At 51.5% G+C, this 25,336-nt stretch overlaps 1 protein-coding gene across 1 annotated transcript in view; it reads left to right on the forward strand.

Moving 5' to 3' along the window:
* Window positions 1-22,169, forward strand: part of NRROS (negative regulator of reactive oxygen species) — a 28,197-nt gene extending 6,028 nt beyond the window's left edge. The window contains exons 2-3 of the mRNA XM_008266715.4: window positions 14,516-14,636; window positions 20,016-22,169. Coding sequence (XP_008264937.1) covers window positions 14,529-14,636; window positions 20,016-21,986 — 2,079 coding nt within the window. The 5' untranslated portion in view covers window positions 14,516-14,528 and the 3' untranslated portion in view covers window positions 21,987-22,169. The remainder of the gene's footprint in view (window positions 1-14,515; window positions 14,637-20,015) is intronic.
* Window positions 22,170-25,336: the final 3,167 nt, after the last annotated feature.

The following is a 25,336-nucleotide window of genomic DNA, read 5'->3' on the forward strand; positions in this document are numbered from 1 at the left end:
TCAGCTCAGTTTTGGAGAGTCACTGTCTAAGATCAGGCGGCTCCGTTAGTCACCTGGTGTCTGATGAGGGCAGTGGATGCTGGAAGGATGTGGAGGGGGGGATCACACGGCAGGCCAGGAAGCAGAGAGAGACAGGAGCATCCTGCTGCCTGTGTCCATGTCTCTCTCGCTCTTTCTCTCTCTGTCTCAGGACTTATTTATTTGAAATGCAGAGTTACAGAGAAAGGGAGAGACAGAGAATGAGAGAGAGATCTTCCCTCTGCTTGTTCATTCCCCAAATGTTGCAATAGCTGAGGCTGTGCTGGGCTGAAGCCAGGAGCTTGGAATTCCATATGGGTCTCCCATGTGGGTGCCAGGGGCCATGGACTTGGGCCATCTTCAGCTGCTTTCCTAGGTGCATTAGCAGGACGCTGGATTGGAAGTGGAGCAGCTGGGACTTGAACCATTGCTCATACGGGATGCCAGTGTTGTGGGTGGTGGCTTAACCTGCTGTGACACAGTGCTGGTCCCCCATGTCTCTCTTTAGAAAGCTGCCATGACTTCATTGTGGGGCTCCACCCCAACAACCTCAATACCACAAGCCCAGCCACCCTGGGATACTTGCTCTCCTTGGCTGAATCATGCATTTTCACATGCTGTTTGCTCTGTGGGAGAGGCTCTTCCTCCGGCCTTACTCACCTGACAAACCCCTATTCACCCTTCAAGGCCCGTTGCATGCTGCCTCATCCTAGTTTCTAGTTCACTTGAGCAGTATTCTGATAATTCATGAGAGTATGTCCAATCTACTACCACTGGGCAGACATGAGTCCATTAACCAGTAACATAAGACTTTGGGAGCTAAGCCCTTAACACCTGGGCCTTCTGGGATACCCAGACTGTCCCACTGAATTGAGTTGGCCCCTTGTCAGGAGTTCACATCAGTTCATTCCTTGGTTGCGTGCTTCCTTAGGAAAATCAAGTTGGTGCGGTGGGGTGTTTTTTCCTTCTCATCCCACTGCAGCCCCTAAACCTGTAAGCTCTGCCCGCAGTCCCCACAGCCTGCTGGGCTCGTCTCACCGCCCCTGAAGGGCCCAAGGTCAACACGCTGCAGCCCACGAGGGTGGGAGAAGCTGCCGCTTTGTCCTTGTGTTGCTGATTTCGGTGCCAGCTCCCCGTCTGCATGGAACACTGCTGTTTCGCTCTGCCTCTGCCCGCTCTCCCTTTGGGAAGCATCTGCCCTGTGGTGGGGGAGAGGCCCTCCTACTGCAGCCTGGGAGGAACTGGTCCCCCGCCCCGCACACTTGAGGTCCACAGTGTCCCTGACGTGGCCCAAGCTTCTCCACACGCTCCCTCGTTCTGTGTTGGCACAACCCTGTGAGAGCAGCAAGGCAGGTATTATCATCCCTCACGGCCACCACTGGTGTGAAGGAGCCAGGCTTGGCCCAGGGTCTCTTACTCCACACAGATCTCACCTGTTTTTCTTTAGTTTTTTTTTTTTTTTTTTTTTTTTTTTACAGGCAGAGTTAGACAGTGAGAGAGAGAGAGAGAGAAAGGTCTTCTTTCTTTTGGTTCACCCCCCAAATGGCTGCTACGGCCGGCGCGCTGCGCCGATCCAAAGCCAGGAGCCAGGTGCTTCCTCCCAGTCTCCCTTGCAGGTGCAGGGGCCCAAGCACTTGGGCCATCCTCCACTTCCTTCCCGGGCCACAGCAGAGAGCTGGCCTGGAAGAGGAGCAACCGGGACTAGAACCCGGTGCCCATATGTGATGCCAGCACTGCAGGCGGAGGATTAACCTAGTGCGCCATGGTGCCGGCCCCATAAATACATTTTTAAAACTTATTAAAAATAATAAATATTATAATAATATAATATATTATATAATGTATATAATATATAATATTATTAAAAATAATAAATCTTTGGATTCAGGAGGTACAGATTTCTCCAAAACATACAGGGATGGCAATAAACAAATGAAAAGTTGCCCTCTCTCCTTGCTCATTAAGTAAATGCAGATCAAAACCACCATGAGCTGCAAGCTGCCCTTCATGCTCACCGGGAGATTCCAGTGATGAGAGGCACTAGCGAGTGCTGGAATGTGGAGACGTGAGAGCCCTCCTGCACTGCTGGGGCAGCCGCGGTGCAGCCACCCTGGAGAACGGTCTGGCTGTCCCTTCAAAGTTGACGCATTATGTCACCATATGGTTACGAAGTCCTGTAATTCTGTCCCCAGCCAGATGTCTAAGAACTGAAGGCATTTACCTTCCCCCTGCACACTTGTCCATGAGTGTTCACAGCGGCCTTGTCCATGGTGGCCCAAGTGTCCATCAGGTGATGGCAGAGCGGAGAGTGTGGTGCATTCGTGCGGTGGAATACTGATCAGCGTGGGGAGGAGGGGCTTCCTGACTTACGAGGCCACGTGGATGAAGTTTGAGTGCATTATGCATGCTAAGTGACAGAAGCCAGGCACAAAAGGCCACACCTTGTATGAGTCTATTTATGGAAAATGCCCAGAATAGGAAATCCATAGAGACAGGAAGTAGAGCAGCAACGTACAGGGGGTGGGGTGAGGGGAAGGTGGCATCGGGGACAACTGCAAACAATGTGGCATTTCTTTGGGGGCCATGCAGATATTCTAGAATTAGTGATCATGGTTGCACAGCGTGGTAGATATGCTAACACAGTGACTTACACACTCTGAGGGCGAATTTTATATGAATTATATGCCAGTTTTAATAAAGTACATATTGTGGGTTACTTTTAGGAAAAGGGACCTCATGGTGTCTTTTAAGAAAGTGTTCCGTGTCTCCCTTGGGTTTGATAACAAGCTATCAAAGTAATCCTAAGATCACTTCTCAGCAGTGGAATGATTTTCTTATTGAATTTAAAGTTTGGTCCACATGGCTGGGTATCTCTCACCCCGTCTGTCTTCTTTCCTTTATCAGCTGATGTTTTCAGCAATAAATACACTTGCATTTTGCTAAGCTATTTGATGTAAATATGATTTCTCCAAGCAAAATCCTTGCAAATAAAATTATTTTAGGCACAGATTGTTTTTTGACATGATGATTTGTCAATACCCAAAAAAGAAATAGCTTTTCCTATTTCACATGAATCTGATTAGTACTAGAATGCAGTTAAAAAAAATGTGTGTGATGCAAAGAGACAGAAAGACAAGACAGAGGGAGAGCTGCTATCTGCAGGTTCACTCCCCAAGTACCTAAAACAACCAGGACTGGGCCAGGCTGAAGCCATGACCCGGGGACACAGTCTAGGTCCCTCATGTGGAGACAGGAATCGAATCACTTCAGCCATCACCTGCTGTCTCCCAGGATCCATACGTACTGTATCAAACCCGGGCACTCCATCGTGGAAGGCAAGTGTCTTAACTGCGAGGCTGTGCACCCAAGTGTACTTTTGAAAAAGTTTGTACCTTAATGTGTTAATTTTCTGTCACCTTATTTTAAGTTTATTTTTATTTGCTTGAAAGGCAGAGTGATGGAGAGGCAGAAGGAGAAAGACAGCGATCTCCCATCCACTGGTTCACCCCTCAAAGTCCAGCTAGGCCTGCACCATGCTGAAGACTGGAGCCTTGAACTCAGTCCAGGCCTCCCACGTGGGTGGCAGAGACCCAAGTGCTTAAGCCATCATCTGCTGTCTCCCAGAGTGTGCGTTAGCAGGGAGCAGAGATGGGACTCAAACCCAAGCACTCTGATGTGGGATGATGGTGTCCCAAGATGTGATAAGCCAGCTGCACCTTGATGCTCACTCCTCTTGTAGTTTTTTAAAGATTGATTGATTGATTTGAAAGGCAGAGTGTCAGAGAAAGAGAGACAGAAAAAGAGAGCTTCCATCTGCTGGTTTACTCCTCAAATGGCCTCAACAGTCTGGGCTGGGCCAGGCTATAGCCAGGAGCCAGGAATTCAATCTGGATCTTCCATGTGGATGGCAGGGGCCCAAGCACTTGGACCATCATTTGCTGCTTTCCCAGGCACATTAGCAGGGAGCTGGATTGAAAGTGGAGCAGCCTCCACTTCTGATCCAGCTCCCTGCTAATGCACCTGGGAAAGCAGCGGAGGATAGGCCAAAGTTTTTCCGGCCCCTGCCGCCCACATAAGAGACCTGGATGGAGTTCCAGGCCCCTAGCTTTGCCCTGGCCCAACTCAGGTGTTGCTGCCATTTGGGGACTGAACCAGCAGATAGAAGATTGTCTCTCTCTCTCTTTTTCTCTCTCTCTCTCCCCTCCCCTGCCCCGTTTGTCTCTGTAACTCTTTCAAATAAATACATAAATCTTTAATAAATTAATAAATAAAAGTAAATTGAAAAAAAAAAAGTGGAGCAGCCAGGACTTAATACAGCACTCTGATATGAGATGACAGGGTTGCAAGCCTTGGCTTAATTAGCTGCATCACGAAGCTGGACCCCTTTTATTTTATTTTAAAGATTTATTTATTTATTTGAAAGGCAGAGTTACAAAGAGAAGGAGAGGCAGAGAGAGAGAGGTCTTCCATCTGATGGTTCACTCTCCAAATGGCTGCAACATCTGGAGTTGGGTCGATCCAAAGCCAGGAGCCAGGGACTTCTTCCAGGTCTCCCACATGGGTGCAGGGGCCCAAGGACTTGGGCCATCTTCCACTGCTTTCCCAGGTGCTTCAGCAGAGCGCTGGATCAGAAGCGGAGCAGCCAGGACTTGAATTGGCGCCCACATGGGATGCTGGCACTGTAGCCGGCAGCTTTACTGCTTTGCCACAACGCCAGCCCCCTCCATTTTATTTATTTATTTGTTTATTTATTTATTTTAAAGATTTCTTTTTATTTATTTGAAAGAGTTACAGGGAGAGGTAGAGACACAGAGAGAAGTTTTCCATTAGCTGGTTCACTCCCCAAATGGCTGCAGCAGCCAGAGCTGTGCCTATCTGAAGCCAGGAGCCAGGAGCTTCTTCTGGGTCTCCTATGTGGATGCAGGGGCCCAAGGACTACTTAGGCCATCTTCTACTGCCTTCCCAGGCCATAGCAGAGAGCGGGATCGGAAGTGGAACAGCCGGGACTAGAACCGGCACCCATATGGGATGCCTGCGCTTCAGGCCAGAACTTTAACCTGCTGCACCACAGCACCGGCCCCCTCCCTTTTATTTTTAAATGAAATTTCAAACTTACTGAAAATTTACAAGAATAGACTAAGGGAGTCACATAAATGCTTTCCCCAGATTCAAGAATTGCTAAGCATTTTGTGTTAAATTTGTTTTCTCTCTGTCTGTATATATAGATAGATATCTATCTATATCTGTGTTATATACATACGCATACATATTTATACACATGCATATAATTTTTAGCACATATTTTCTAAGAACAAGGACAGTTTCTTTGTGTCTTTATAGCACAAGATATTAAAATAAATCTTCAAGTTAAAAAAAAAAAAGGAGCAGGTGTTCAGCCTGTGGTTAATACACCGGAGGCCCACATGGAAGCGCCTGGGTTCCATTCCTGACTCTGGCTCCTGATTCCTGCTTCCTGCTAATGCAGACCTTGGGAGGGAGCAGGTGCTCAAGTACCTGGGTCCCTGCCACCCATGTGGGAGACCTGGATTGTGTAACCCACGCCTGGCTCCAGTGCTGACCCAGCCCTGGCTGTTGTGGGCACTTGGGGAGTAACCAGCAAATGGGTGTGCACTTTGTCTGATTATCAAATAAATAAAAATATTTTGGAAAATTTGGAAAGTTAACATAGCTACACCATTATTTCATTCAATTTTGTCCCAGTAAATTAGTCAAGATTGAATTTTGAAAATGCTTAAAACTCCCTTTGCAATGTCTTTTAAAGCAATTTGATTGAGGTATATGCTGGTGTCTCCACCACAAATCAGCTGTTTTCACCTTTGTGAGATTAATAAAAAAGCCTGTAGGGAGACACTTTGAAACTGTATTATATCTTATTTTATAGCACGTTTTCCCTCTCTGGTTTTACATCTCTTGATGATTCTCTCTTCTCATCTTTGAAACATTCTGTCCTGGACATCGATCGTAGGCAGCTTCTCTCAGTTCCCGGTGGCATCATAAAGCCTGCACCTGCTCTCGGGGACTGAGCAGTTTGGCCCTTTGCACCTGAGCTTGCCCAAGGGCCCAAGTCCTGTCTGAGCTGAGTTCTTCTTGTTGTCAAGATGCAGCATTTTTTGAGTCAGCCCTTGAGGTCATGAGAACACTGGGAACTTGGAAATTAACTCGGCCTTGTAAAGAGTCATCCGAAACCATGAGAGGCAGCGGAGGAAGAAGCCGTGGTCCGCACCCTCCCTCAGCCCCCGTCATCCATCCTCTTCTCATTCTTCCTTTCCCCATTCCTCTCGTCTTTGCCCTCTGTTCATTGTGCTGTTGTTTTCTGTTCACGCACCTGGGCAGCTACCTCCTTGGCAAGTCCTCTATGGAATGCACCTCTGCCTTCTCTCCCTGTGCCTCTGCACTGCCGCCTTCACTGCTGGGAGCAACCGCTCGCCCTTGTCTCTGGGTGCCGGCACCAGGATTGCTTGTTGGGTGCTGGCAGCAGCAGAGCTCTGTCCTCGCCTTGGTTAGGCACTTCCCCAGGACTCTGTCAGCTTGGCGGTGCTGAGGGCGTGGGATTCTCCCAGGAGGGGCCCCTCCAGAGGGCTGGGGGTGGTGGATGCAGCCATGACCTTTGGCGTGGATGCTATGCCAGCCCATCAACCGCATTTCCTGAGCTACAGTCAGGGCACATAATCTGACACATTTGTGTGCTCTCAGGCATAAGGTGCCATCTGGAAGCTCTGGTTTGAATGCCAAAATGTTAGAATTGTCAGGCTATTTTTTAAGGCTTCTGTGTATTTGCATTTCTAGTTGAACAAATGAGCACTTTCCCGAGAAGAGTTTGTGAGGAAAGTTTGACAGAAATTCCTGGAAATCTGGGAACACACTGCTATCATGTTGTTCCCCTTTTAGGAACATCAATATTGATTTTTCTTTTGCTTTTTTTTAATTTCGAAAAATTTCCAATTTATAGAAAAGTTCAATGAAAGTACAGTGCTAAATGTACCAGTTGGGGATATTTTGATTTGACTCTGCCAAGCCATTTGCAAGTGCATGGTGCAAATGACAGCCGTTGTGAACGCTCATGCCCAAATAATTCAGTGTGCAAGGCCTAGGAATCAGGACCTTTGTCACCTCATCACATCGTTACCATACTTAAGAAAATTGGCACTGATCTGATTATAACTGTATGTACACCTCTGAAAACATTTCTCTTAGTACAGACTTGGATCTGTCTCACATTTTTCTTTTAGAGATTTTTTGAAGCCCACTCCGAGTTCATGCCTTGTAGCCGGTTTTATGCTTCTTGGTCGCTTACAATCCAGAAGGGACAGCCTTGGTTTCTGCGGATGAGTCAAAGCCAGCTGTCTCGCAGGGCATCTCGCAGCCCGGAGCTGTCACATTGCTCCCGCGTGACTGGATTGGGGAACCGAGGTTTTGGCAAGGGCACTGCCAGCGTGGTGCTCTGTGCTTCCAGTGCCCCCACTCAGGGCTCAGAGTGGCAGGTGGTCTCACTGTGGAGAACGCTGAATTTGAACATTTGGTTGAAGACGTGAGGTTCCGTTCTTTAGTCTCTGTGGTCTGCGACCAGTTGCCCGTCCATCTCTCCCAAGATTCCAAATGCAATGTACTCTTTTTTAAAATTTTGTTTTAATTTTAATTTTTTTATTTTTTGACAGGTAGAGTGGACAGGGAGAGAGAGAGACAGAGAGAAAGGTCTTCCTTTGCCATTGGTTCACCCTCCAATGGCCCCTGGTCTCCCATGGGGTGCAGGGCCCAAGCACTTGGGCCATCCTCCACTGCACTCCCTGGCCACAGCAGAGAGCTGGCCTGGAAGAGGGGCAACCGGGACAGAATCCGGCGCCCCGACCGGGACTAGAACCCGGTGTGCCGGCACCACAAGGCGGAGGATTAGCCTAGCGAGCTGCGGCGCCGCAATGTACTCTTTGGTTTTCATTTTCTCTTTTAAAAATTTTACTTACGTATTTGAGGGGTGGAGAGAGAGAGAGAGAGAATCTTAACGTCTACTGGTTCCCTTCCCAAATGCCTACAATTGCCCCAGCTGGGGAAGGCAGATACCAGGGACTAGGATCTCCATTCCATCTCCCACGTGAGTGGCCGGGACCCAGGTCCTTGAGCCGTTACCTCTGCCTCCCTGGGCGCATTAGCAGAAAGCTGGACCGGAAGCGGAGGTGGGGCTGGATTCCAGGCACTTCCATACGCAATGCGGGTGTCCCCAGCAGCTGCTTAGCCACTGCACTGGGTACCTGCCCCTCTTTGACCCACTTTCTTGGAGAGCCGCCATGTTCTGTGGTGTCACCCTCCCTGTGTTGCAGGCTCCTGCTCTCCTTGCTCTTGGAGAATCCCTCCCCGCAGGCCAAACTATAAACATTGGCTTCTAACCCAGAATATCTTCACCAGCGACCCATTTTCTCCACAAGACCTCTTTTCTTGAGGGTTTTTCTCAGCTCCAGTCCTTTGGAGGAGGACCTTCTCAATTGCATGGTAGTGTATGTACACCTGCTAACAGCTCCTTCAGCCGAGAGGCCGCCCTCCCAGCGCTGGAGGGGCTGTGGCTGGGGCAGGGTGGGAAGCAGAGGCGGCGCGGGCGTGGGTGCAGAGAACTGGGGGATGAGGGTGGGGAGAAGTCTAGAGAGCTGTGGTGCACAGGCCTTCTCCCATCATTGTCATCTCAGTGCTATTTCTGATCTGCAGGCTCCCCCTGAACATTAGAAATCCAGCATCTGAGTTACTCCTTAGCACTCCAGACTTTTTGAGTGTGAGGCGCTCTCTCTCTCTTAAACATTATTCATTTATTTGCTTGGAAGACAGAGTTATGGGAGGTGGGGGAGGGGTGGTGAGAGAGAGATCTTTCATCTGCTGGGTCACTCTCCAAATGGCCACAGTGGCTGGGGCTGGGGCTATGCCAAACTGAAGCCAGGACCTAGAACTCCACCTGGGTCTCCTACGCTGGTGGCACTTGGGCTATCCGCCACTGCTTTCCCAGGCATATTAGCAGGGAGCTGGACTGGAAGTGGAGAAGCTGGGAGGAATGAGCATTCACATTGGATGCTGGCACCACAGGCAGCGACCCCCAGGGGATCTCGTTATGATCGGAGACACCTGTAGGTTGTGCCCTTACCTGATGGTGGCCATGCTTTCCTGTCGGCTGAGTGAGCCACTATGTAATGACAGAAAGCTGCCTGGAACGAACAACCCTTAGGAGAAGACATTTTTTAAATTATTTATTTAAACATTTTATTAATACAGAAAGACCTATATACATGCTTTTTTTGGGGAAAATAAAACACATATGCTTGGTCACAAGGCCCAGATTTTATGATGGTAAGGAAATGGACATTTCAAGACATCGGAAAGCAAGGGCAGGTGAAAGATTCCTTTAAAAAAAAAGTGGGGTGGGACTGGTGTTGTGACGTGCCTTTCAAGCCTTTCAAATAAATCAGTAAATAACTCTTTAACAACAAACAGGTGGAGTGGGCATTTGGCGCAGTGGTGGCGCCTCCGCTCGGGATACCCACACCCACATCGGAGTGCCCCTTTCCAGTCTTGGTCACTCAGCTTCCTGCTGATGCTCCCCCTGGGCGGCAGCAGATGATGGCTCGGGTACTAGGGTTCCTGTCACTCACATGGGAGACCCCAACTGAGCTCCAGGCTTCTGGCTCCAGCCTGCCTCAGCCTGGCTATGGGAATGTTTGGGGAATGAACCAGCAAGTAGAGCATCTCTCTGTCTCTCTGTTTTTCAAATAAAATTAAAACTTAAAGATTTTCCCTACCCCTTTTCCCTGTCCATTGCAAAAGCAAGTGCTACCCACATGTCACCCACACGGGAGACTCTCCTTGGCCTGCTGCACACGGCGGTTTCCATCCGTCCAGGCAGTCGTGCGCCTGGCGCCGGTGTGGTCACAGGGATAGCTTTGGAGCAGTTGCCGCAGCTTGCAGCCGGGACCACGGCCAGCACGATCAGGAGTGCCCTTTCCAGAGGGGGTGAATGTTGCCAGCCCCCCACTGTTTCCCACAGCCGGTGTGGGCAGCCAGCCAGTCTTCTTTTACCCAATTGGGTCAGTGAGGCAGGAGCTTCCCTTTATTACTGTGTGCAAACAGAGAAAGCAAAAGAGCACCATTTCTAAGGCAAAGTTGAATTTCTGCAGCGGGCATGTGCTCTGCTTCCTATAGTGTTCCCATTCAGAAGGTGATCGTGATTAGTGTTTTTATGGAAGGAACCTGCTTTCCCCATGTACTTGTCATGTCCAGGTCTGCAGGGAGAAAAGCCACACCCAAGTCACACTGTCGTTCTCCCTGCAAAGGAACAGCAGCTCTTTTTTATTTATTTTTTAAAGATTAGGCCGGCACCACGGCTTACTTGGCTAATCTTCCGCCTGCAGTGCCGGCACCCCGGGTTCTAGTCCCGGTCAGAGTGCTGGATTCTGTCCTGGTTGCTCCTCTTCCAGGCCAGCTCTCTGCTGTGGCCCAGGAGGGCAGTGGAGGATGGCTCAAGTGCTTGGGCCCTGCACCTGCATGGGAGACCAGGAGGAAGCACCTGGCTCCTGGCTTCGGATCAGCACAGCACCGGCCGTAGTGGCTATTTGGGGGATGAACCGAAGGAAGAAGACCTCTCTCTCTCTCTCTGTCTAACTCTGCCTGTCAAAAAAAAAAAAAAAAAAAAAAAGAGAGAGAGAGAGAGAGAGATTTATTTATTTATTTGAGAAGGAGAGACAGAGTACAGCAGCTCTTTTAGACAAGGGATGGCTTTGAGGCTGAGTTATTGGTTCCCGTGAGGACCAGTGAGAATGTGCCCGTTTTCCAGATGTGCCAAATCTTGTCAGGACAGGAGCAGCAGACAACCTGGGGAGCCCAATTCTGTGGGGAGCTGCGGCGGCCGTTCTACCTCTGTGGCTCTTTCCCTTTTAAACCAAGCACGAGCAATCTGGGCACGCTCCTGCATAGATGCCCTCGGAAGCCGGAAACTCTGTCAGGAGCTCTGACGCTGAGTGTGGGAGGAGAAGTCAGGGTCAAGGGCTTTCAGCTGAGGCGTGGCGTCCCCACTGTTTACCTCGGATTCTTTGCCATGCCGTCTGCAGCTGTACACTCTAGGAAGAGTGCCTCTCAACCCAAATGGTAGCTTTAGAAGCCTTGTATTTCTCTTCAGCGTCCTCCCATACTTTTCCATTCAGCACCGTTCCAAGGCCATCCTCACCTTGTTGTGTCAGTCAGGGTTCAACAAGGAAGCAGAAGCCACCCAGAGGTTTTTTTTTTTAAATGCAGGAAACTGACACTACGCAGTGGGGGAGGAGGTGCCAAACAGAAAGTAGGCAGTGACCCCAGCAAGTTCAGGAAGCCCTAGGTAGATGGAGGACCAAAGGGAGGGGTGGTGTGTCTGTCTAAGGCCACCGATAAGGAAAGGAACCGTGGGCGCTCTCCCCTCAGGACCCAGCCTGCTGCGGTGCGGGAAACAGCCCGCAGGAGTCAGCCCCTGCCCGGGGGAGCAGAGCAGGCCAGGGGGACCAGCTGGCTCTGAGGACAAACAGCTGTCAACCGGCAGTGTCGTCTGTTCCTGGGATCAGCCTTGTTCTAGAAATTTATTGATGGGGAATTTTTAATCCAAGCTTCCCCCACGGCTTTTTACACGTTTAGTTAGTATAGTGCTATGGTCACCCCTGCAGCCAAGTGAGTCATTCCTTTTTCCTGGCTTTGTTAGCTGTCAAATTACCTTGCAGCAGTCACCCAGGAACAGCTAACTACCTCTCAGCCAGCTCACAGCATTTGGGATTCATGAATAGTAATTATGTTATTAACCACCTTCACAGGGACAGTCAACAAAGCATTTTGACATGCTGTATACTGTAATTCTCATCAACCTCTGTGAGTAGCTGTTACGCCTATTTTGTAAAAAGGATTATCTGCGTCTTGGACACGAGGTCTATCCACGCGCCAGTCTGACGTGTCACAGGCTCCCAGATGAATCTGCCCCCGCGCCCCCTATGCATCCAGATTCGGTGTTTCAAGCTGCAGGGCTGGTAGTTCTAGAAAGGTCAGAGGCAGCATGTCCCAGCCCAGGCCTGACAGAGAGGGTGAGGGAGGAAGGCAGGGAGTCTGGCCACAGTCCCAAGTCCTCTGTCCTCCTGAATGAAGCGCAAGTGTCAGATAAACACGTGTTTAGTGTGAGTATACCTCTGCCATCTGAGCGGCGTCCTGCAGGTGGCTACATGGCGCAGCCGCATCTCGAGGCGGGCAGCGATCCCAAGGTTCCAGGGTCGTGGGGGTGGGCTGGGGGGATGCTGGGGACAGGAGTCCACGTGGCTATGCTTTTGCCAGTGTTGTGGGCCATGAGCTGATGGCTCCTGCACAGGCACAGAAGTGGCAGGAGGGTGCAGAAGGGGCTTCCGGGTGTCCGGCACGTCCTGATGCATTCTGAACCGGCGTCATCTCTGTGGTAAGCAGTGCTGGCCTGGCGTAAAGGGAAGGTCGTGGTTGCTGTACCTGGCGCACCCAGCCTTTCTGTTACTCTGTTTTCCCGGGTGACGGTTTGCGACCTGACCAGGAAGTTAAAATTAGCCTTTGTGATGTGCCAGCTTATTTGCAGAAAGGCAAGGAGGAAGGGGCCATAGATGGCCCCAAGGAGTCAGGTGGGAAGGTCTGTGAGCGGCACAGTACGGGCAAGGGGTGTGTGGTGCTGCTGGTGCTGCTGGCCCGCGAGGGGACGGAGGAGCAGACCTGCGTGCTCCTTGCAGGTGCGCAGACGCAAGGAGAGGAGGGGGCGGGGGCAGTGCTGGGCCCACTCCCTCTGGTTCTGACCAGTGCAGACAGGGGCTGTCAGCGCTCCCGACAGGAGGGCAATCACTGCGCGGGCAGCTCCACGGCGTGAAGTCAGCCCGGGTCCTCCTGAGCCCAGGGAGGGAGACCCGGGGGCAGCTCTCAACACTGCCACCGAGTGGATGCGCCATCCTGAATGAGCTGCTACTCTCTCTGAGCCTTTGCCTGTGATGGTGGGGGAGATTCAGATTTACTTTGGAAAGCTCATAGATGGAATGAAGGGTAGCATGCACTTTCTGTGAACTAGTGGAGGTGCCGTAGCCCACATTACACGCATCCATCTTTCCTCTTAGTTCCACAGCGCTGCCGGGGTAGGTGTCATTTTCCTTCTCATGGTTGCAGTCCTGTGTGCGCTGGTCATCAATAATCTTTATTACATCTGAAGGTTGCCTTTTCATTCTCTAATTTTGTAAGAATTTATTTATTTATTTCAAAGGCCGTGTAACAGAGGCACACAGAAAGATGGAAAAACAATTTCCATATGTTGGTTCACTCCCCAAATGGCAACAGCTGGGGCTGGGCCAGGCCAAAGCAAGGGGGCAAGAACTCCATCTGGGTCTCACGTGTGGGTGGCAGGGGCTGCAGTACTTAGGTCATCCTCTGCTGCTTTCCCAAGTGCATCAGCAGGGAGCTGGATTGGAAGCGGGGCAGCCCAGATTTAAAAACTAGCACTCTGATATTGAAAACCAGCATCTACAAACGGGGCCTAAACTGCTGCACCACAATGCCAGTCTCCCCCTTTAGTGTTTGTCCTAATCCCGGCAAAACATCAAAATCCTTTTGTCCAAAGGGCTATATTCAAATAGGTTAGCCAATGAGATCTATGCTTTTCTAAAAGCCACGTTAGCAAGACAATTAGTAATTTTTTTGTGTGTGTGACAGGCAGAGTTAGACAGTGAGAGAGAGGGAGAGACAGAGAGAAAGGTCTTTATTCCCGTTAGTTCACCCCCCAAATGGCCGCTACAACTGGCACACTGCACCAATCCGAAGCCAGGAGCCAGGTGCTTCCCCCTGGTCTCCCATACGGGTGCAGGGCCCAAGCACCTGGGCCATCCTCCACTGCCCTCCCGGGCCACAGCAGAGAGCTGGACTGGAAGAGGAACAACTGGGACAGAATCTGGCGCCCCAACCGGGACTAGAACCCAGGGTGCCGGCGCCGCAGGCAGAGGATTAGCCTAGTGAGTCGCGGTGCCGGCCAACAATTAATAATTGTACAGGTCCAGAGGCTACAGTTAGTATTTCAATCCCAGTTCATCCTTCATCCATTCCCTCATTCATTCAGCAAACATTTATTGAGCTCATGTGATGCATCTGGTTGGTTTGAGCTGGAGTGAGGAAAAGTAGCAGAACTACAAGACACAGGAAGCAACAGGTGACTTGAGACCTGGTTCCTTAAGTCCTTTGCTTCTCCTTTCTGGGTAGACTCCAGAGTTTGTGTTCAGCCACCTGTCCCGCAAAGCGAAAATGAGTCCTTACCAACAGTTTCAGTGAAAGGTTGAAAATGTTGGTTCAACTGGAGTATTTGAATAATCTGTGGGTTCCCACCTCCATGTGGCTGTGGCCTCTGAGCCCAGACGCAACCAGGAACTGGCTCCTTCTGCTGAGAATGCAAAGCAGCACCCTGAGATGTCCTTCTCTGACTCGGTTCCCCTCTACCCTCTGTCCACAGGGCTGCCCTTGAGATGGAGTTGCTGTCCCTGTGGCTCTGCCTGGGTTTTCACTTGTTAGCAGTGGAATGGAGGAACAACGGTGGAACGGCCACCGCCGCTTCCCAAGGGGGCTGCAAGTTGGTGAGTTTTCTCTTGAACCCGGAGTCGTCCCTTGCCCCTGTCCTGACAAGGTCAGGTCCATCTGGGAGAGCTGACGGACTGTCGGTTAGGAAGGGCAGGGAGTGAGAGACTGAGTCACTCTGAATCTGCCTAGCACGATGCTGTGTTGCTGGCTGCTGTTCAACCAAAGGTTTTTTAAGATTATGCCTGGGAAAGGCCACACCACTTCTGCTCTACCTTTCTCATGCCTACAGAAGACAGGAGGCCCCAGACACAGGTGCAGGTCAGCCCCCTATAACAAGAACACCTTGGTAAGACTAGATGATCGCGCTCTGTGCGTGGTGTCAGAATCTCTGGGTGAGGTGCATTGATGTGGGAGAAGCCCTGGCTCAGCGGTGTGTGGATGAGCTGGCAGCAAAGACTTCACCATTTGCATGGAGTGCTGCCCGGCACAGCAGTCCTTGCCCGTGCTTGGGCTTCAAAGGATGCACGGGGGTTTCCGGGCCTTTACAGCCACCTTCTCCAGAGCTGTCAAACTTGGCTCATAACGGAAATACATTTCCAGAGATTCAGAAACAGACTTGGGTCACGATTAAGCACATTTCCATGTTATCCTCTGCTTATAACTCAATGATCAAAATGTGTGCTGAAAAACATATATTTAATGGGCATTCCTTGAGCCCTATTATATACCAAGCCCTGGGAAGACCAACTGGATGTCAGGGGCAATACTTACATTCAACAGTGAGTTCTCAAACCTGATTAATCTCAAAAGCCTAGCTGTCATGGTTCCTGACCACTTGCAGTTAACCTCTAACCACCATGCTAGAGTGTGCTGCAGTATGGGGTAAGGGTTATGAGCTAGAGTGACCATGTTAAAACCCCAGCGCACTACTTCTTAGCTGGTGACCTTGAGGCCCCTCTGTGCCATGGTTTCCCCATCTGTACAACAAAAAGGTAATAATAGTACCTACAGGTAGTACCGTAACTGTGGATTGTTGTGACGATTAAATAAATTAATATCTATAAATATAAAGCAATCAAGACAGTGCCTGGTGTGGACTAAGTGCTATGTGCTTTACCTCTTATTATTAATATTATTATAACTGTCTGTTACATTTGACCTTCACCATTCCCTTACAGAGGCAATAAGAGATGAACTCTCAGGGGTTACCAGGCAGAGGAAGAGGGAGGAAGAAAGTGAATTCTCTGCCTGCCTTTCAGGGTTTAGGCTGGATCCCCTACCTGACCCTCTCCAACCTGGTGAGCAGCGTAGGGACCTGGCTGCCAGGGAGCTCACAGAGAGCAGATTTCCTGTGATGCGTATGGAACGAGGACTGAGAGTCTGAGAGCGCAGTATCCTCCACTGCCCCCTGCATTAGCCATCTGCTGTTACAGTCACACAGACGAGGTCAGGTGTCCAGGGCTCTGTGGGCCACGCGGTCTTTTGCAGCACTTCGGCGGGACCATGGGAACGGCAGAGGCCTGACCCCCATAATTGCAGCAGTCACAGTGGAGCCGGGTCTCATGGCCTGAGGAAAGCCCCTAACCACAACTCTCTCCACAGAGTCCCTGAGGAGCGGAGAGACCAACACTTACTCAAATAAAGAAATACACCTTGTTTCTGGATGGGGAGATTCATTTTTGTAAAAACATAAATTTTCCCCCTAACTAATCTGTAATTGTAATGCCATCCCAGCCAAAATTCTGAAGACTTTTGTTGGGGTGAGTGGAGATATGGAAGGAGCATAGCAAGTTCATTTTAATGTTCATCTGGAAATTACAAACAATTCAAGTACTCAACAAAAGGAGACTAATAAGCTCATGCCAATAACTATAGCTAACACTTATTAAGCACAATAAATAACAAATGTGTTTTACATAAACAATCACCTGCAAGCCTTGGAGGAAAAAAAAAACAAACCTGTAAGAAAATTACAAGGCAGGTTAACGGTGGTCCTGATGCGTTAGGGAACCAGCCAAAGGTAGCCCTTTGGCTAAAAAGCAGAGCCAAGTGGACTGACCTTAGAACTCTTTCCCTCAAACAGTGCTATTCATGAATGAATTCATATGGCTAAAAAGATGAAACTTATCACCACCAAGGCAATATGGCTATCTACATTAGTGAAGGGGAAAAAGTAGACCACTAAGCAGTTTGTAGAATATGGTCTTTTAAAAAAATTTTATTTATTTACTTGAAAGGCAGAATTACAGACAGAGAGAAGAGGAGATATATATTGAGAGGTCACCCATTCATTGGTTCACTCCCCAGATGGCCACAAGGGTCAGGGCTGGGCCAGGCCAAAGCCAGGAGCCAGGGGCTTCTTCCAGGTCTCCCATGTGGGTGCAGGGGCCCAAGCACTTGGGCCATGCTCTACTGTTCTCCCAGGTGCATTAGCAGGGAGCTAGATCAGAAGTGCAGCAGCCAGGACACAAACTGGCACCCATATGGGATGCCAATATTACAGGCAGCAACTTTATCTGCTATGCCATAATGCTAGCCCCTGGTCTCATTTTTTTTTTTCCTAAGGTTTATTTATTTATTTGAAAGACAGTTACAGAAAGGCAGAGGCAGAGGCAGAGGCAGAGAGAGAGAGAGGAAGTCTTCCACTTGCTGGTTCACTCCCAAATGGCCACAATGGCCAGAGCTGAACTGATCTGAAGCCAAGATCTAGGAGATTCTTCCAGGCCTCCCACATGGGTGCAGGGGCACAAGGATTTGGGCCATTGTTTACTGCCTTCCCAGGCCATAGCAGGGAGCTGGATCAGAAGTGGAACAGCCAGGACTCAAATCAGCGCCCATATGGGATGCTGGCACTGCAGGTGGTGGCTTTACCTGCTATACCACAATGCTGGCCCCCTCATGGTTTTGTTTTTGTTTTTTTTTTAAGATTTTATTTTTATTTATTTGAAAGAGTTACAGAAAGAGGTAGAGACAGAGAGAGAGGGGTTTTTCATCCGCTGGTTCACTTCCCAAATGGCCACAATGACTGGGGCTGGGAGAGGCCAAAGCCAGGAACTGGGATCCAGGAGCTTCTTCCTGGTCTCCCACATGGGTGCAGGGGCCCAAGCACTTGGGCCATCCTCTGTTGCTTTCTCAGGTGCATTAGCAGGGAGCTGGATTAGAAGCAGAGCAACCAGGACTCCAACTGGTGCTGCAGGCTGGGGCTTTAATCCAGTGCACCATAGCACCACCCCCTCCCCACCCCACCATGTTCTTTAAAGATAGATGATATCTTTAGGAAAGAGCCAGAAGATGTAACAAAAGGCTAGCAGCATTTCTCTGAGGATAGACTGATATTACTGAAGAGTTTAGTTTTCTCTACTTCTGTATGATAAATTTTAATTACTAGATTTTAAACATTAATTTTATGTATTTAAAAGGCAAAGTGCCAGAGAGAAAGGGAGACACAGAAAGAGAGAGACAGATCTTCCATCTGCTGGTTCATTCCCCAAATGCCCACAACAACAGGGGCTGGACCAAGCTGAAGCCAGGAGCCAGGAATTCATCAGGGTCTCCCACATGGGTGCCAGAACCCCAAGTACCTGAACCTTCATCTGCTGCTTTCTCAGGCACATCAGCAGGGGGCTGGATCAGAAGTGGAGCAGCTGGGATTTCAACTGGTGCTCACAGGGGATGCTGGCATCACACTGGCCCCTAAAAAGTTTTATTTTAATGATGCAACAGAGACTTGAGGTTCCAAAAGTTAACTCCTTGCCAAAGGTCCCAGGCTAGTGACAGAGCCGAGGTCCTGTCCTCCAGTCCTGGGCTGCTTTCCTCCCTTGTTCCAGTTGCCCACTGGCCTCGTCTTACTGAGAAGTCGTTGTGCTTCTCTCGAACGCTGACCAACAGGCACTGGACGGTTGACTGTTTTTGCCAATTTTGTAAAACACGGGGCTTAGTCTCCCGACTCCCGTGATTTCTGCAGCGAGACTTGGGTTGCACCATTCCTCCTGCCTCCTTACACCATACAACAGTGTTCAGGAAACAACCTGGGCATTCAGGGTGCTGGTGCCAGCACGGCCACTGGCTCTTCACGCCTCCCCTCCAGACCCGCTGTACTTCTCTGTGTGATCCACAGGGTGGATGGCCAGCTTCAAAGCCCTTGGAAGCTGTAAATGTGTCAATCTAGAGTGCTGGGAGCCTCCCGGGCAAAATTACTTTGGGTGACACAAAGATGCCACAGCACTGCCGACTGTGAGGCGGTGGCTCTGTTAGAGACATCTGTGCCACCTAACAGTGCTAACAACGCAGTGGTGACCAAGGCTTACCAAGTGCCGACCGTGCCAAGCACTGGGCTCAGGTCTTCATGAGCAGCCGCTGGTTTAATCTCACAACAGTCCTCCAAGGTAGATACTATTTTTGTGTCCATTTTTTCAAATGACAAATGTGGGCTAAATTGTTTGCCCAAGGTCACACAGTAAATACACAGCAGAGGCGGGGTTCAAATCCAAGTAGAGGTCTGGTCCTCAGTCCTCGCAGCTATAGCTAGACTACAAGTACAGTTGCCACCTCTCAGCACCTGATGAATAGCTGCTCAAAGCTGTAATAGTCTGTGGCGGGGGGGTTTAAATTAAAATCATTTAACAAATTTTTATTTAAAAGGGCAGATGGCTGTGGTGTAGTAGATTAGGCATCTGCCTGTGGTGCCGGCATCCCATATGGGCGCCATTTGGAGTCCCAGCTGCTCCACTTCTGATCCAGCTCCCTGCTGATGGCCTGGGAAAGCAATAGAAGATGGCCCAAGTGCTTGAGCCCCTGTACCCACGTGGGAGACTTGGAAGAAGCTTCTAGCTCCTGGCTTCGATTCAGCCCAGCTCTGGCCATTGCAGCCATTTGGGGAATGAACCAGAAGATGGAGTACCTCTCTCTCTCTCTCTGCGCCTCTGTATCTGTAACTCTGCCTCTCAATTAAAATAAATAAATGTTTTTTAATTTTTTTATTTAAAGACACAGACAGAGCTCCCATCACTGATTCACTCTCCAAAAGCCAGCAATGGCCAGGGCTGGGCCAGACCAAAGCCAGGAGCTGGGAACTCAGTTCAGGTCTCCCATGTGGATGGTAGGGACCCAACTACCCTAGTCATCACCGGCTGCTTCGCAGGGTGTACATTAGCAACGGGAGCAGAGCCAGGATCTGACCCCCTGCACTCGGGCACTCCCACATAGGACATGGGCATCTCAATCCACAGCTTCACTGCCCGATCAACTCATTCTGTGTTTAAAGTAAGGCCTGGAATTCAGCCCCTAGCTACGTGCAGATGTAAATAATACCTTCTTATCTGATCTGAAAAGCTGCCATGTCGAAGGCTGGTCCCGGTGGTCTCAGGGGCCGCCAGATAAAAGCACCACGTGTGTGTACCAGCCGGGCGCCCTGATCGGTGTGTTTCTGCACGCAGACGGATGGAGCCGCTGACTGCCGGGGGCAGGGCCTGGCATCGGTGCCCAGCAGCCTCCCGCCGCACTCAAGGACGCTCATCCTGGACGCCAACCCCCTGCAGACGCTGTGGAACCACTCCCTGCAGCCTTACCCGCAACTGGAGCGCCTCAGCCTGCACGGCTGCCGCCTGCAGCGCCTGGGCCGCGGCGCCTTCCGCCAGCAAGGCCGGTTGCGCAGCCTGGGCCTGGCTGACAACCGCCTGGCGCAGGACTACAGGGAGGCGGCCGCGGCGCTCCGCACGCTGCCGCGCCTGCAGACGCTGGACCTGGCGGGCAACTCCCTGACGGAAGACATGGCGGCCGTGCTGCTGCACAACCTGTCCTCGCTGGAGGCCGTGTCCCTGGCGAGGAACACCATCATGAGGCTGGATGAGTCGGTCTTCGAGGGCCTGGAGCACCTCCGCGAGCTGGATCTGCAGCGCAACTACATCTTCGAGATCGAGGGCGGCGCCTTCGACGGCCTGACGGAGCTGAGGCGGCTCCACTTGGCCTATAACAACCTGCCTTGCATCGTGGACTTCCGCCTCACGCAGCTGCACTTCCTGAACGTCAGCTACAACGGCCTGGAGTGGTTCCTGGCGTCCCGGACCGAGGCGGCCTTCGAGCTGGAGACGCTGGACCTGTCCCACAATCAGCTGCTGTTTTTCCCGCTCCTGCCCCAGTGCGGCAAGTTGCGCACGCTCCTGCTTCAGGACAACAACATGGGCTTCTACAGGGACCTGTACAACACCTCGTCGCCGCAGGAGATGGTGGCCCAGTTCCTGCTCGTGGACGGCAACGTGACCAACATCACCACCGTCCACCTCTGGGAGGAGTTTGCCTCCAGCAGCCTCCCGGACCTCCACCTCCTGGACTTGAGCCAGAACCAGTTCCAGTACCTGCCCGAGGGCTTCCTGAGGAAAATGCCTTCCCTCTCCCGCCTGGACCTCAACCGGAACTGCCTGATGACGCTCCACATCCGGGAGCAGGAGCCCCCCGGGGCGCTCACCGAGCTGGACCTGAGCCACAACCAGCTGTCCGAGCTGCACCTGGCGCCGGGGCCCAGCGGCTGCCTGAGGAACCTCCGCTCCTTCAACCTGAGCTCCAACCAGCTGCTGGGGGTCCCCCCTGGCCTTTTCGCCAGTGCCAGTAACCTCACTACAGTCGACATGAGCCACAATCAGATCTCCCTTTGCCCCTCACCAGCCCCCTCGGGCCGGGCGGCGCCCCACAGCTGCGTGGACTTCAGGCATATGGCGTCTCTCAGGAGCCTGTCTCTGGAGGGCTGCGGGCTGGAGGCGTTGCAGGACTCCCCGTTCCAGGGGACGCCCCTCACTCACTTAGACCTGTCCGGCAACTGGGGGGTTCTGAACGGGAGCGTCACCCCTCTCCGGGACGTTGCCCCCACGTTGCAGGTCCTGTCTCTCAGGAATGCGGGCCTCAGTTCCAGCTTCCCGGAGTTGGATTTCTCCGCGTTTGGGAATCTGCGCGACTTGGATCTGTCGGGAAATGCCTTGACCAGCTTCCCGAGGTTCGGGGGCAGCCGGGCCCTGCAGACCCTGGATCTCCGCAGAAACTCGCTCACGGCCCTTCCCCAGAGGGCTGTGTCCGAGCAGCTCTGGCGAAGCCTGCGGACCGTCTACCTCAGTCAGAATCCCTATGACTGCTGCGCCGTGGAGGGCTGGGGGACCCTGCAGCGCCTGCAGGCCGTGGCCGACTTGGCCTTGGTCACTTGCAACCTCTCCTCCAAGGTCATCCGCGTGCTGGAGCTGCCGGGTAGTGTGTCTCAGGACTGTAAGTGGGAGCGGGTGGACACAGGCCTGCTCTACCTTGTGCTCATCCTTCCCAGCTGCCTCACCCTGCTGGTGGCCTGCACCGTCATCTTCCTCACCTTTAAGAAGCCCCTGTTCCTGCTCATCAAGACCCGCTGCCGCTGGTCCTCCGTGTACTGACCCAGCTCCAGGCTGGGTCCCAAGCCGAGGTCTAAATTAAAATGTAAAATGGTTCTATCCCTTACCCTCTGCCCCCACCCCCAAGTTCTTCATGGTGGTTCATCCTCCTCATCCTGGTCAAATATTTATTAAGTGACATTACATGAAAATAAAAGACAAAGTATCTACTAAATATTTTTTAAATCAAGTGTAGCTTGTATTTTTTCTTTTTCTAAAGTTCTTTGGTTTCACCTAGATTTGTTTTTCTTAAGACTTATTTATTCATTTGAAAGGTAGAGTTAGAAACAGAGAGAGAGAGAGAGAGGTCTTCCATCCCCTTGTTCACTCCCCAGATGGCCTCAATGGCCAACGCTGGGTCAAGCCAAAGTCAGGAGCTTCATCCAGGTCTCCCATGTGGGTGGCAGGGCCCCAAGATTTTGGGCCATTTTCCACTGCTTTCCTTGGTGCACTAGCAGGGAGCTAGATTGGAAGCAGAGCAGCCAGGACATGAACCAGCGTCCATATGGGATGCTGACATCACAGGTGTTGGCTTAACCTGCTCCACCACAGTGCTGGCCCCTCACTAAGATGGTTTTCAGTGCCCTTCCCTTGGTGACATCCATGAGACCAAAAGGGTGGCGACTCAGTGTTCCCCTCTGGCAAAAAGAGCTCCAAGAGCACATCCTGGGAAGGGTGGGAGTCAATGCCCTGGAAGTTCACCAATGACAAGCATTTCAAAGCATGACTGGCAGATCTGGCAAGGGATAAGTCCCGCCCCCTGTGTTGGCTGGCAAAGATGATCACCGCAGTCAGAAAGGCCATGGCAGGGTCTCTCCAGGTGCCCTGGATGCATACCTGCAGTCTGGCAGGAAAACATACAGCCCTCCCGTGGGAAAGCTGAGAGCACAGTAACTGGGCCCCTAGTTTACCCGTCAGTAAACTGAACACCAGGCACAGCCTTATTCCCAGAAGCACGGGGGGCTGCAGAAAGGAATGGAGTTGGCTAACTCGTGTGCCAACTTAACTGTTCCCAGAAAAGTCAGCTTCTCGGCAGAGGTTCAGACTCTGCGTTCACCACTAACCTGGTTCCCCTTCTGTCGCCACTCCTTCAAGGAACAGGAAACAACACCTGTACGCCCCTCGAGGGGTTAAGACAGTAAAGACACAGCCGCTGCCCTACTGAGGATCCTTGAACTTTGCATCCTCGCTTATTAAATGCAGAGAGCGGTGGCGGGAGTGGGGGGTAAGAGGTTGGGGAGGTGAGAGGGTGGAAATCCCACAAACTGACGGCTGTCTCCACGCAGACGAAATGTCAGCAGAAATGTCGGGGCAAATCAGAGATCAAATCAGCGATCTGACTGACACAGCAGAAACTTTTCTTGGGTGTTCCACAAAGCCATGTGCTTGGTGGCAGCCCCTGTTAGACTGTGCCCTTGTTGTCACCTCCCTCTGCTACCAGCATGGCTGTCTTTATCCTGCGCTGCCCCACTCTCGGAGGCCCCTCAGGTTGCCCTGAAGCCTCAGTCCAGTCCTTCTGGGCAGTCTCCATCACCCAACAGCGCACAAGACCACACTCTCCGTATTTCCTCCCCCTACCAACAAAACCCTGGGGCCGTGCTGTTTCCCCGAGTGGCAGCTAACTAGTTAGTTGAATGAGTCTATCTGAGGCTGTTATGTTAGATCAATCATGGTTCTTGAAGAAGACTCTGCCTGGGAATTCAGTACAAGGATCTGGGGAGCTCTGGACTCTGGGAACAGAGGGGAACAGGCTTGGAAGACGGGCAGGAACAGGGATGCTATGCAGCGGGGGGGGGGGGGGGTCACAGCCCAAACTAGGCCATAAACAGCAGTTGGCGGAACGTGGCTGTGGCCAGCCCTGAACACTGGCTGCTGCAGTTGGCGCTGCTGCCACCCACTGCCCAGTCAATGCTCCCCAGATGCTGCCCTTTGTCTCGGGACCCCCTGATGTGCACAGTCTGAGCAGTGTGTGATTGGCTGACCGTACGTCATGTGCCCCTGCCCTGGCTGCACAAAAGGCTGGGAGAGCAAAATACTGTATGTACCTTTTGATTTTGCGTCTATGGGAGAAGGTGGGCTCCGCCTCCTCCAGATACTCATAAGGGGCGCAGTCGCCCAAATACAGAAGGGAAGTGAGATTCTGAGCAGACGACAGAACGACAGGAGAGCACCGCCCGCTTCCTACCAGCAGGGACCTTTCAGCAGAGAGCTTCCAGAAGCAATTGCTTTAGCATAAAGGAATGGCAGGAACTTCAGACAGAACCTCAAGTGAGCAGGGAGATGGTTTGGGGTCTGTCAGGTCTTTTGAGGTCCCTCCCCAAAGTCAGACCATGTAGCGGACCTGCCACTCTTCCGCTTCTTAGGGCCCAGTATGGTAGGATGGGAGGGTTGAGATGTTGGGACAGAGCCCTTCCCTGCCTGCTTGTAGCAGCGACTGCGGGAGGCTGTGGGCTTTCCCTGCTCGCTCAGTCCAGCACTAGGGTCCAGAGCTATTTCCCAGATTTCTTTCAGTCTGGCAAGAATGTTGGCTCAGGTAGGTGGATTTCTGCCTCTAGTCTCGAGCTGTGGCTTGCCCAGCACATTCTGTCCCTGTGCCCTGCCTACCTAGCCCACCCCTGCCTGAAGGAGGGAGCACTGTCCACTCACTGCTGGAGAGGGTACAGGTTCCTCTGTGAGACCAGAATGGTTTTATGCTAAAGAAGTCCCCTTCAGCCAGTTTGAGCACCAAGTGTTGGGTGGGAAGTGGGAGCCACTTCCTGTTGCCACATGTCATAATATTCAGATAGGAGAATGTTCAGAAGCGAAGATAAATTATGTCAGGGACTAGCCTGTTAGCGTGAGTAGCGGTGATCAGATTCTGAGGACCTGGTCCTAAAACAAAAAACTTCAGGTTTTACTAGAGCCACAGCATTGCTGGGAGTCAACTGATTCTCTGAAGCCCCCAGCAGCAAGGGGGTGAATGAACTACAGCCCCTATTTCCTGTCACTGTCTTGGTCACCGTTGATTGGTGTGTGCACAGCCCACTTATTTCTTTAATGTTCCAGGATCTCGTGATCGCCCCTCCAGATCCACTTTCCACCCTTCTCCATGCCACCCCAGCAAGCCAACCTCAAGGGGGTCCCTTTTGCTCTCTGGCTTCCAATTGCATTTGGCTAAGAAGGAGTCCAGCAGATTTGAGAGGAGAGAGTGAGGTGGGGATATTTATTCTCCCAACTCCTCCTATGGAATCATCTCATACTGGCTGCACCTGTCAACCAAAGGTCACAGGACTCTCAAGGTGGCCCTTTCTGGACAGATCTCAGCATTGTGGTTCTAGGAGCTGCTGACCCCACTGCTCCCTCCCCTTTGGGCC

This window comes from Oryctolagus cuniculus, chromosome 4, assembly GCF_964237555.1.
Source record: "Oryctolagus cuniculus chromosome 4, mOryCun1.1, whole genome shotgun sequence".
NCBI lineage: Eukaryota > Metazoa > Chordata > Mammalia > Lagomorpha > Leporidae > Oryctolagus > Oryctolagus cuniculus.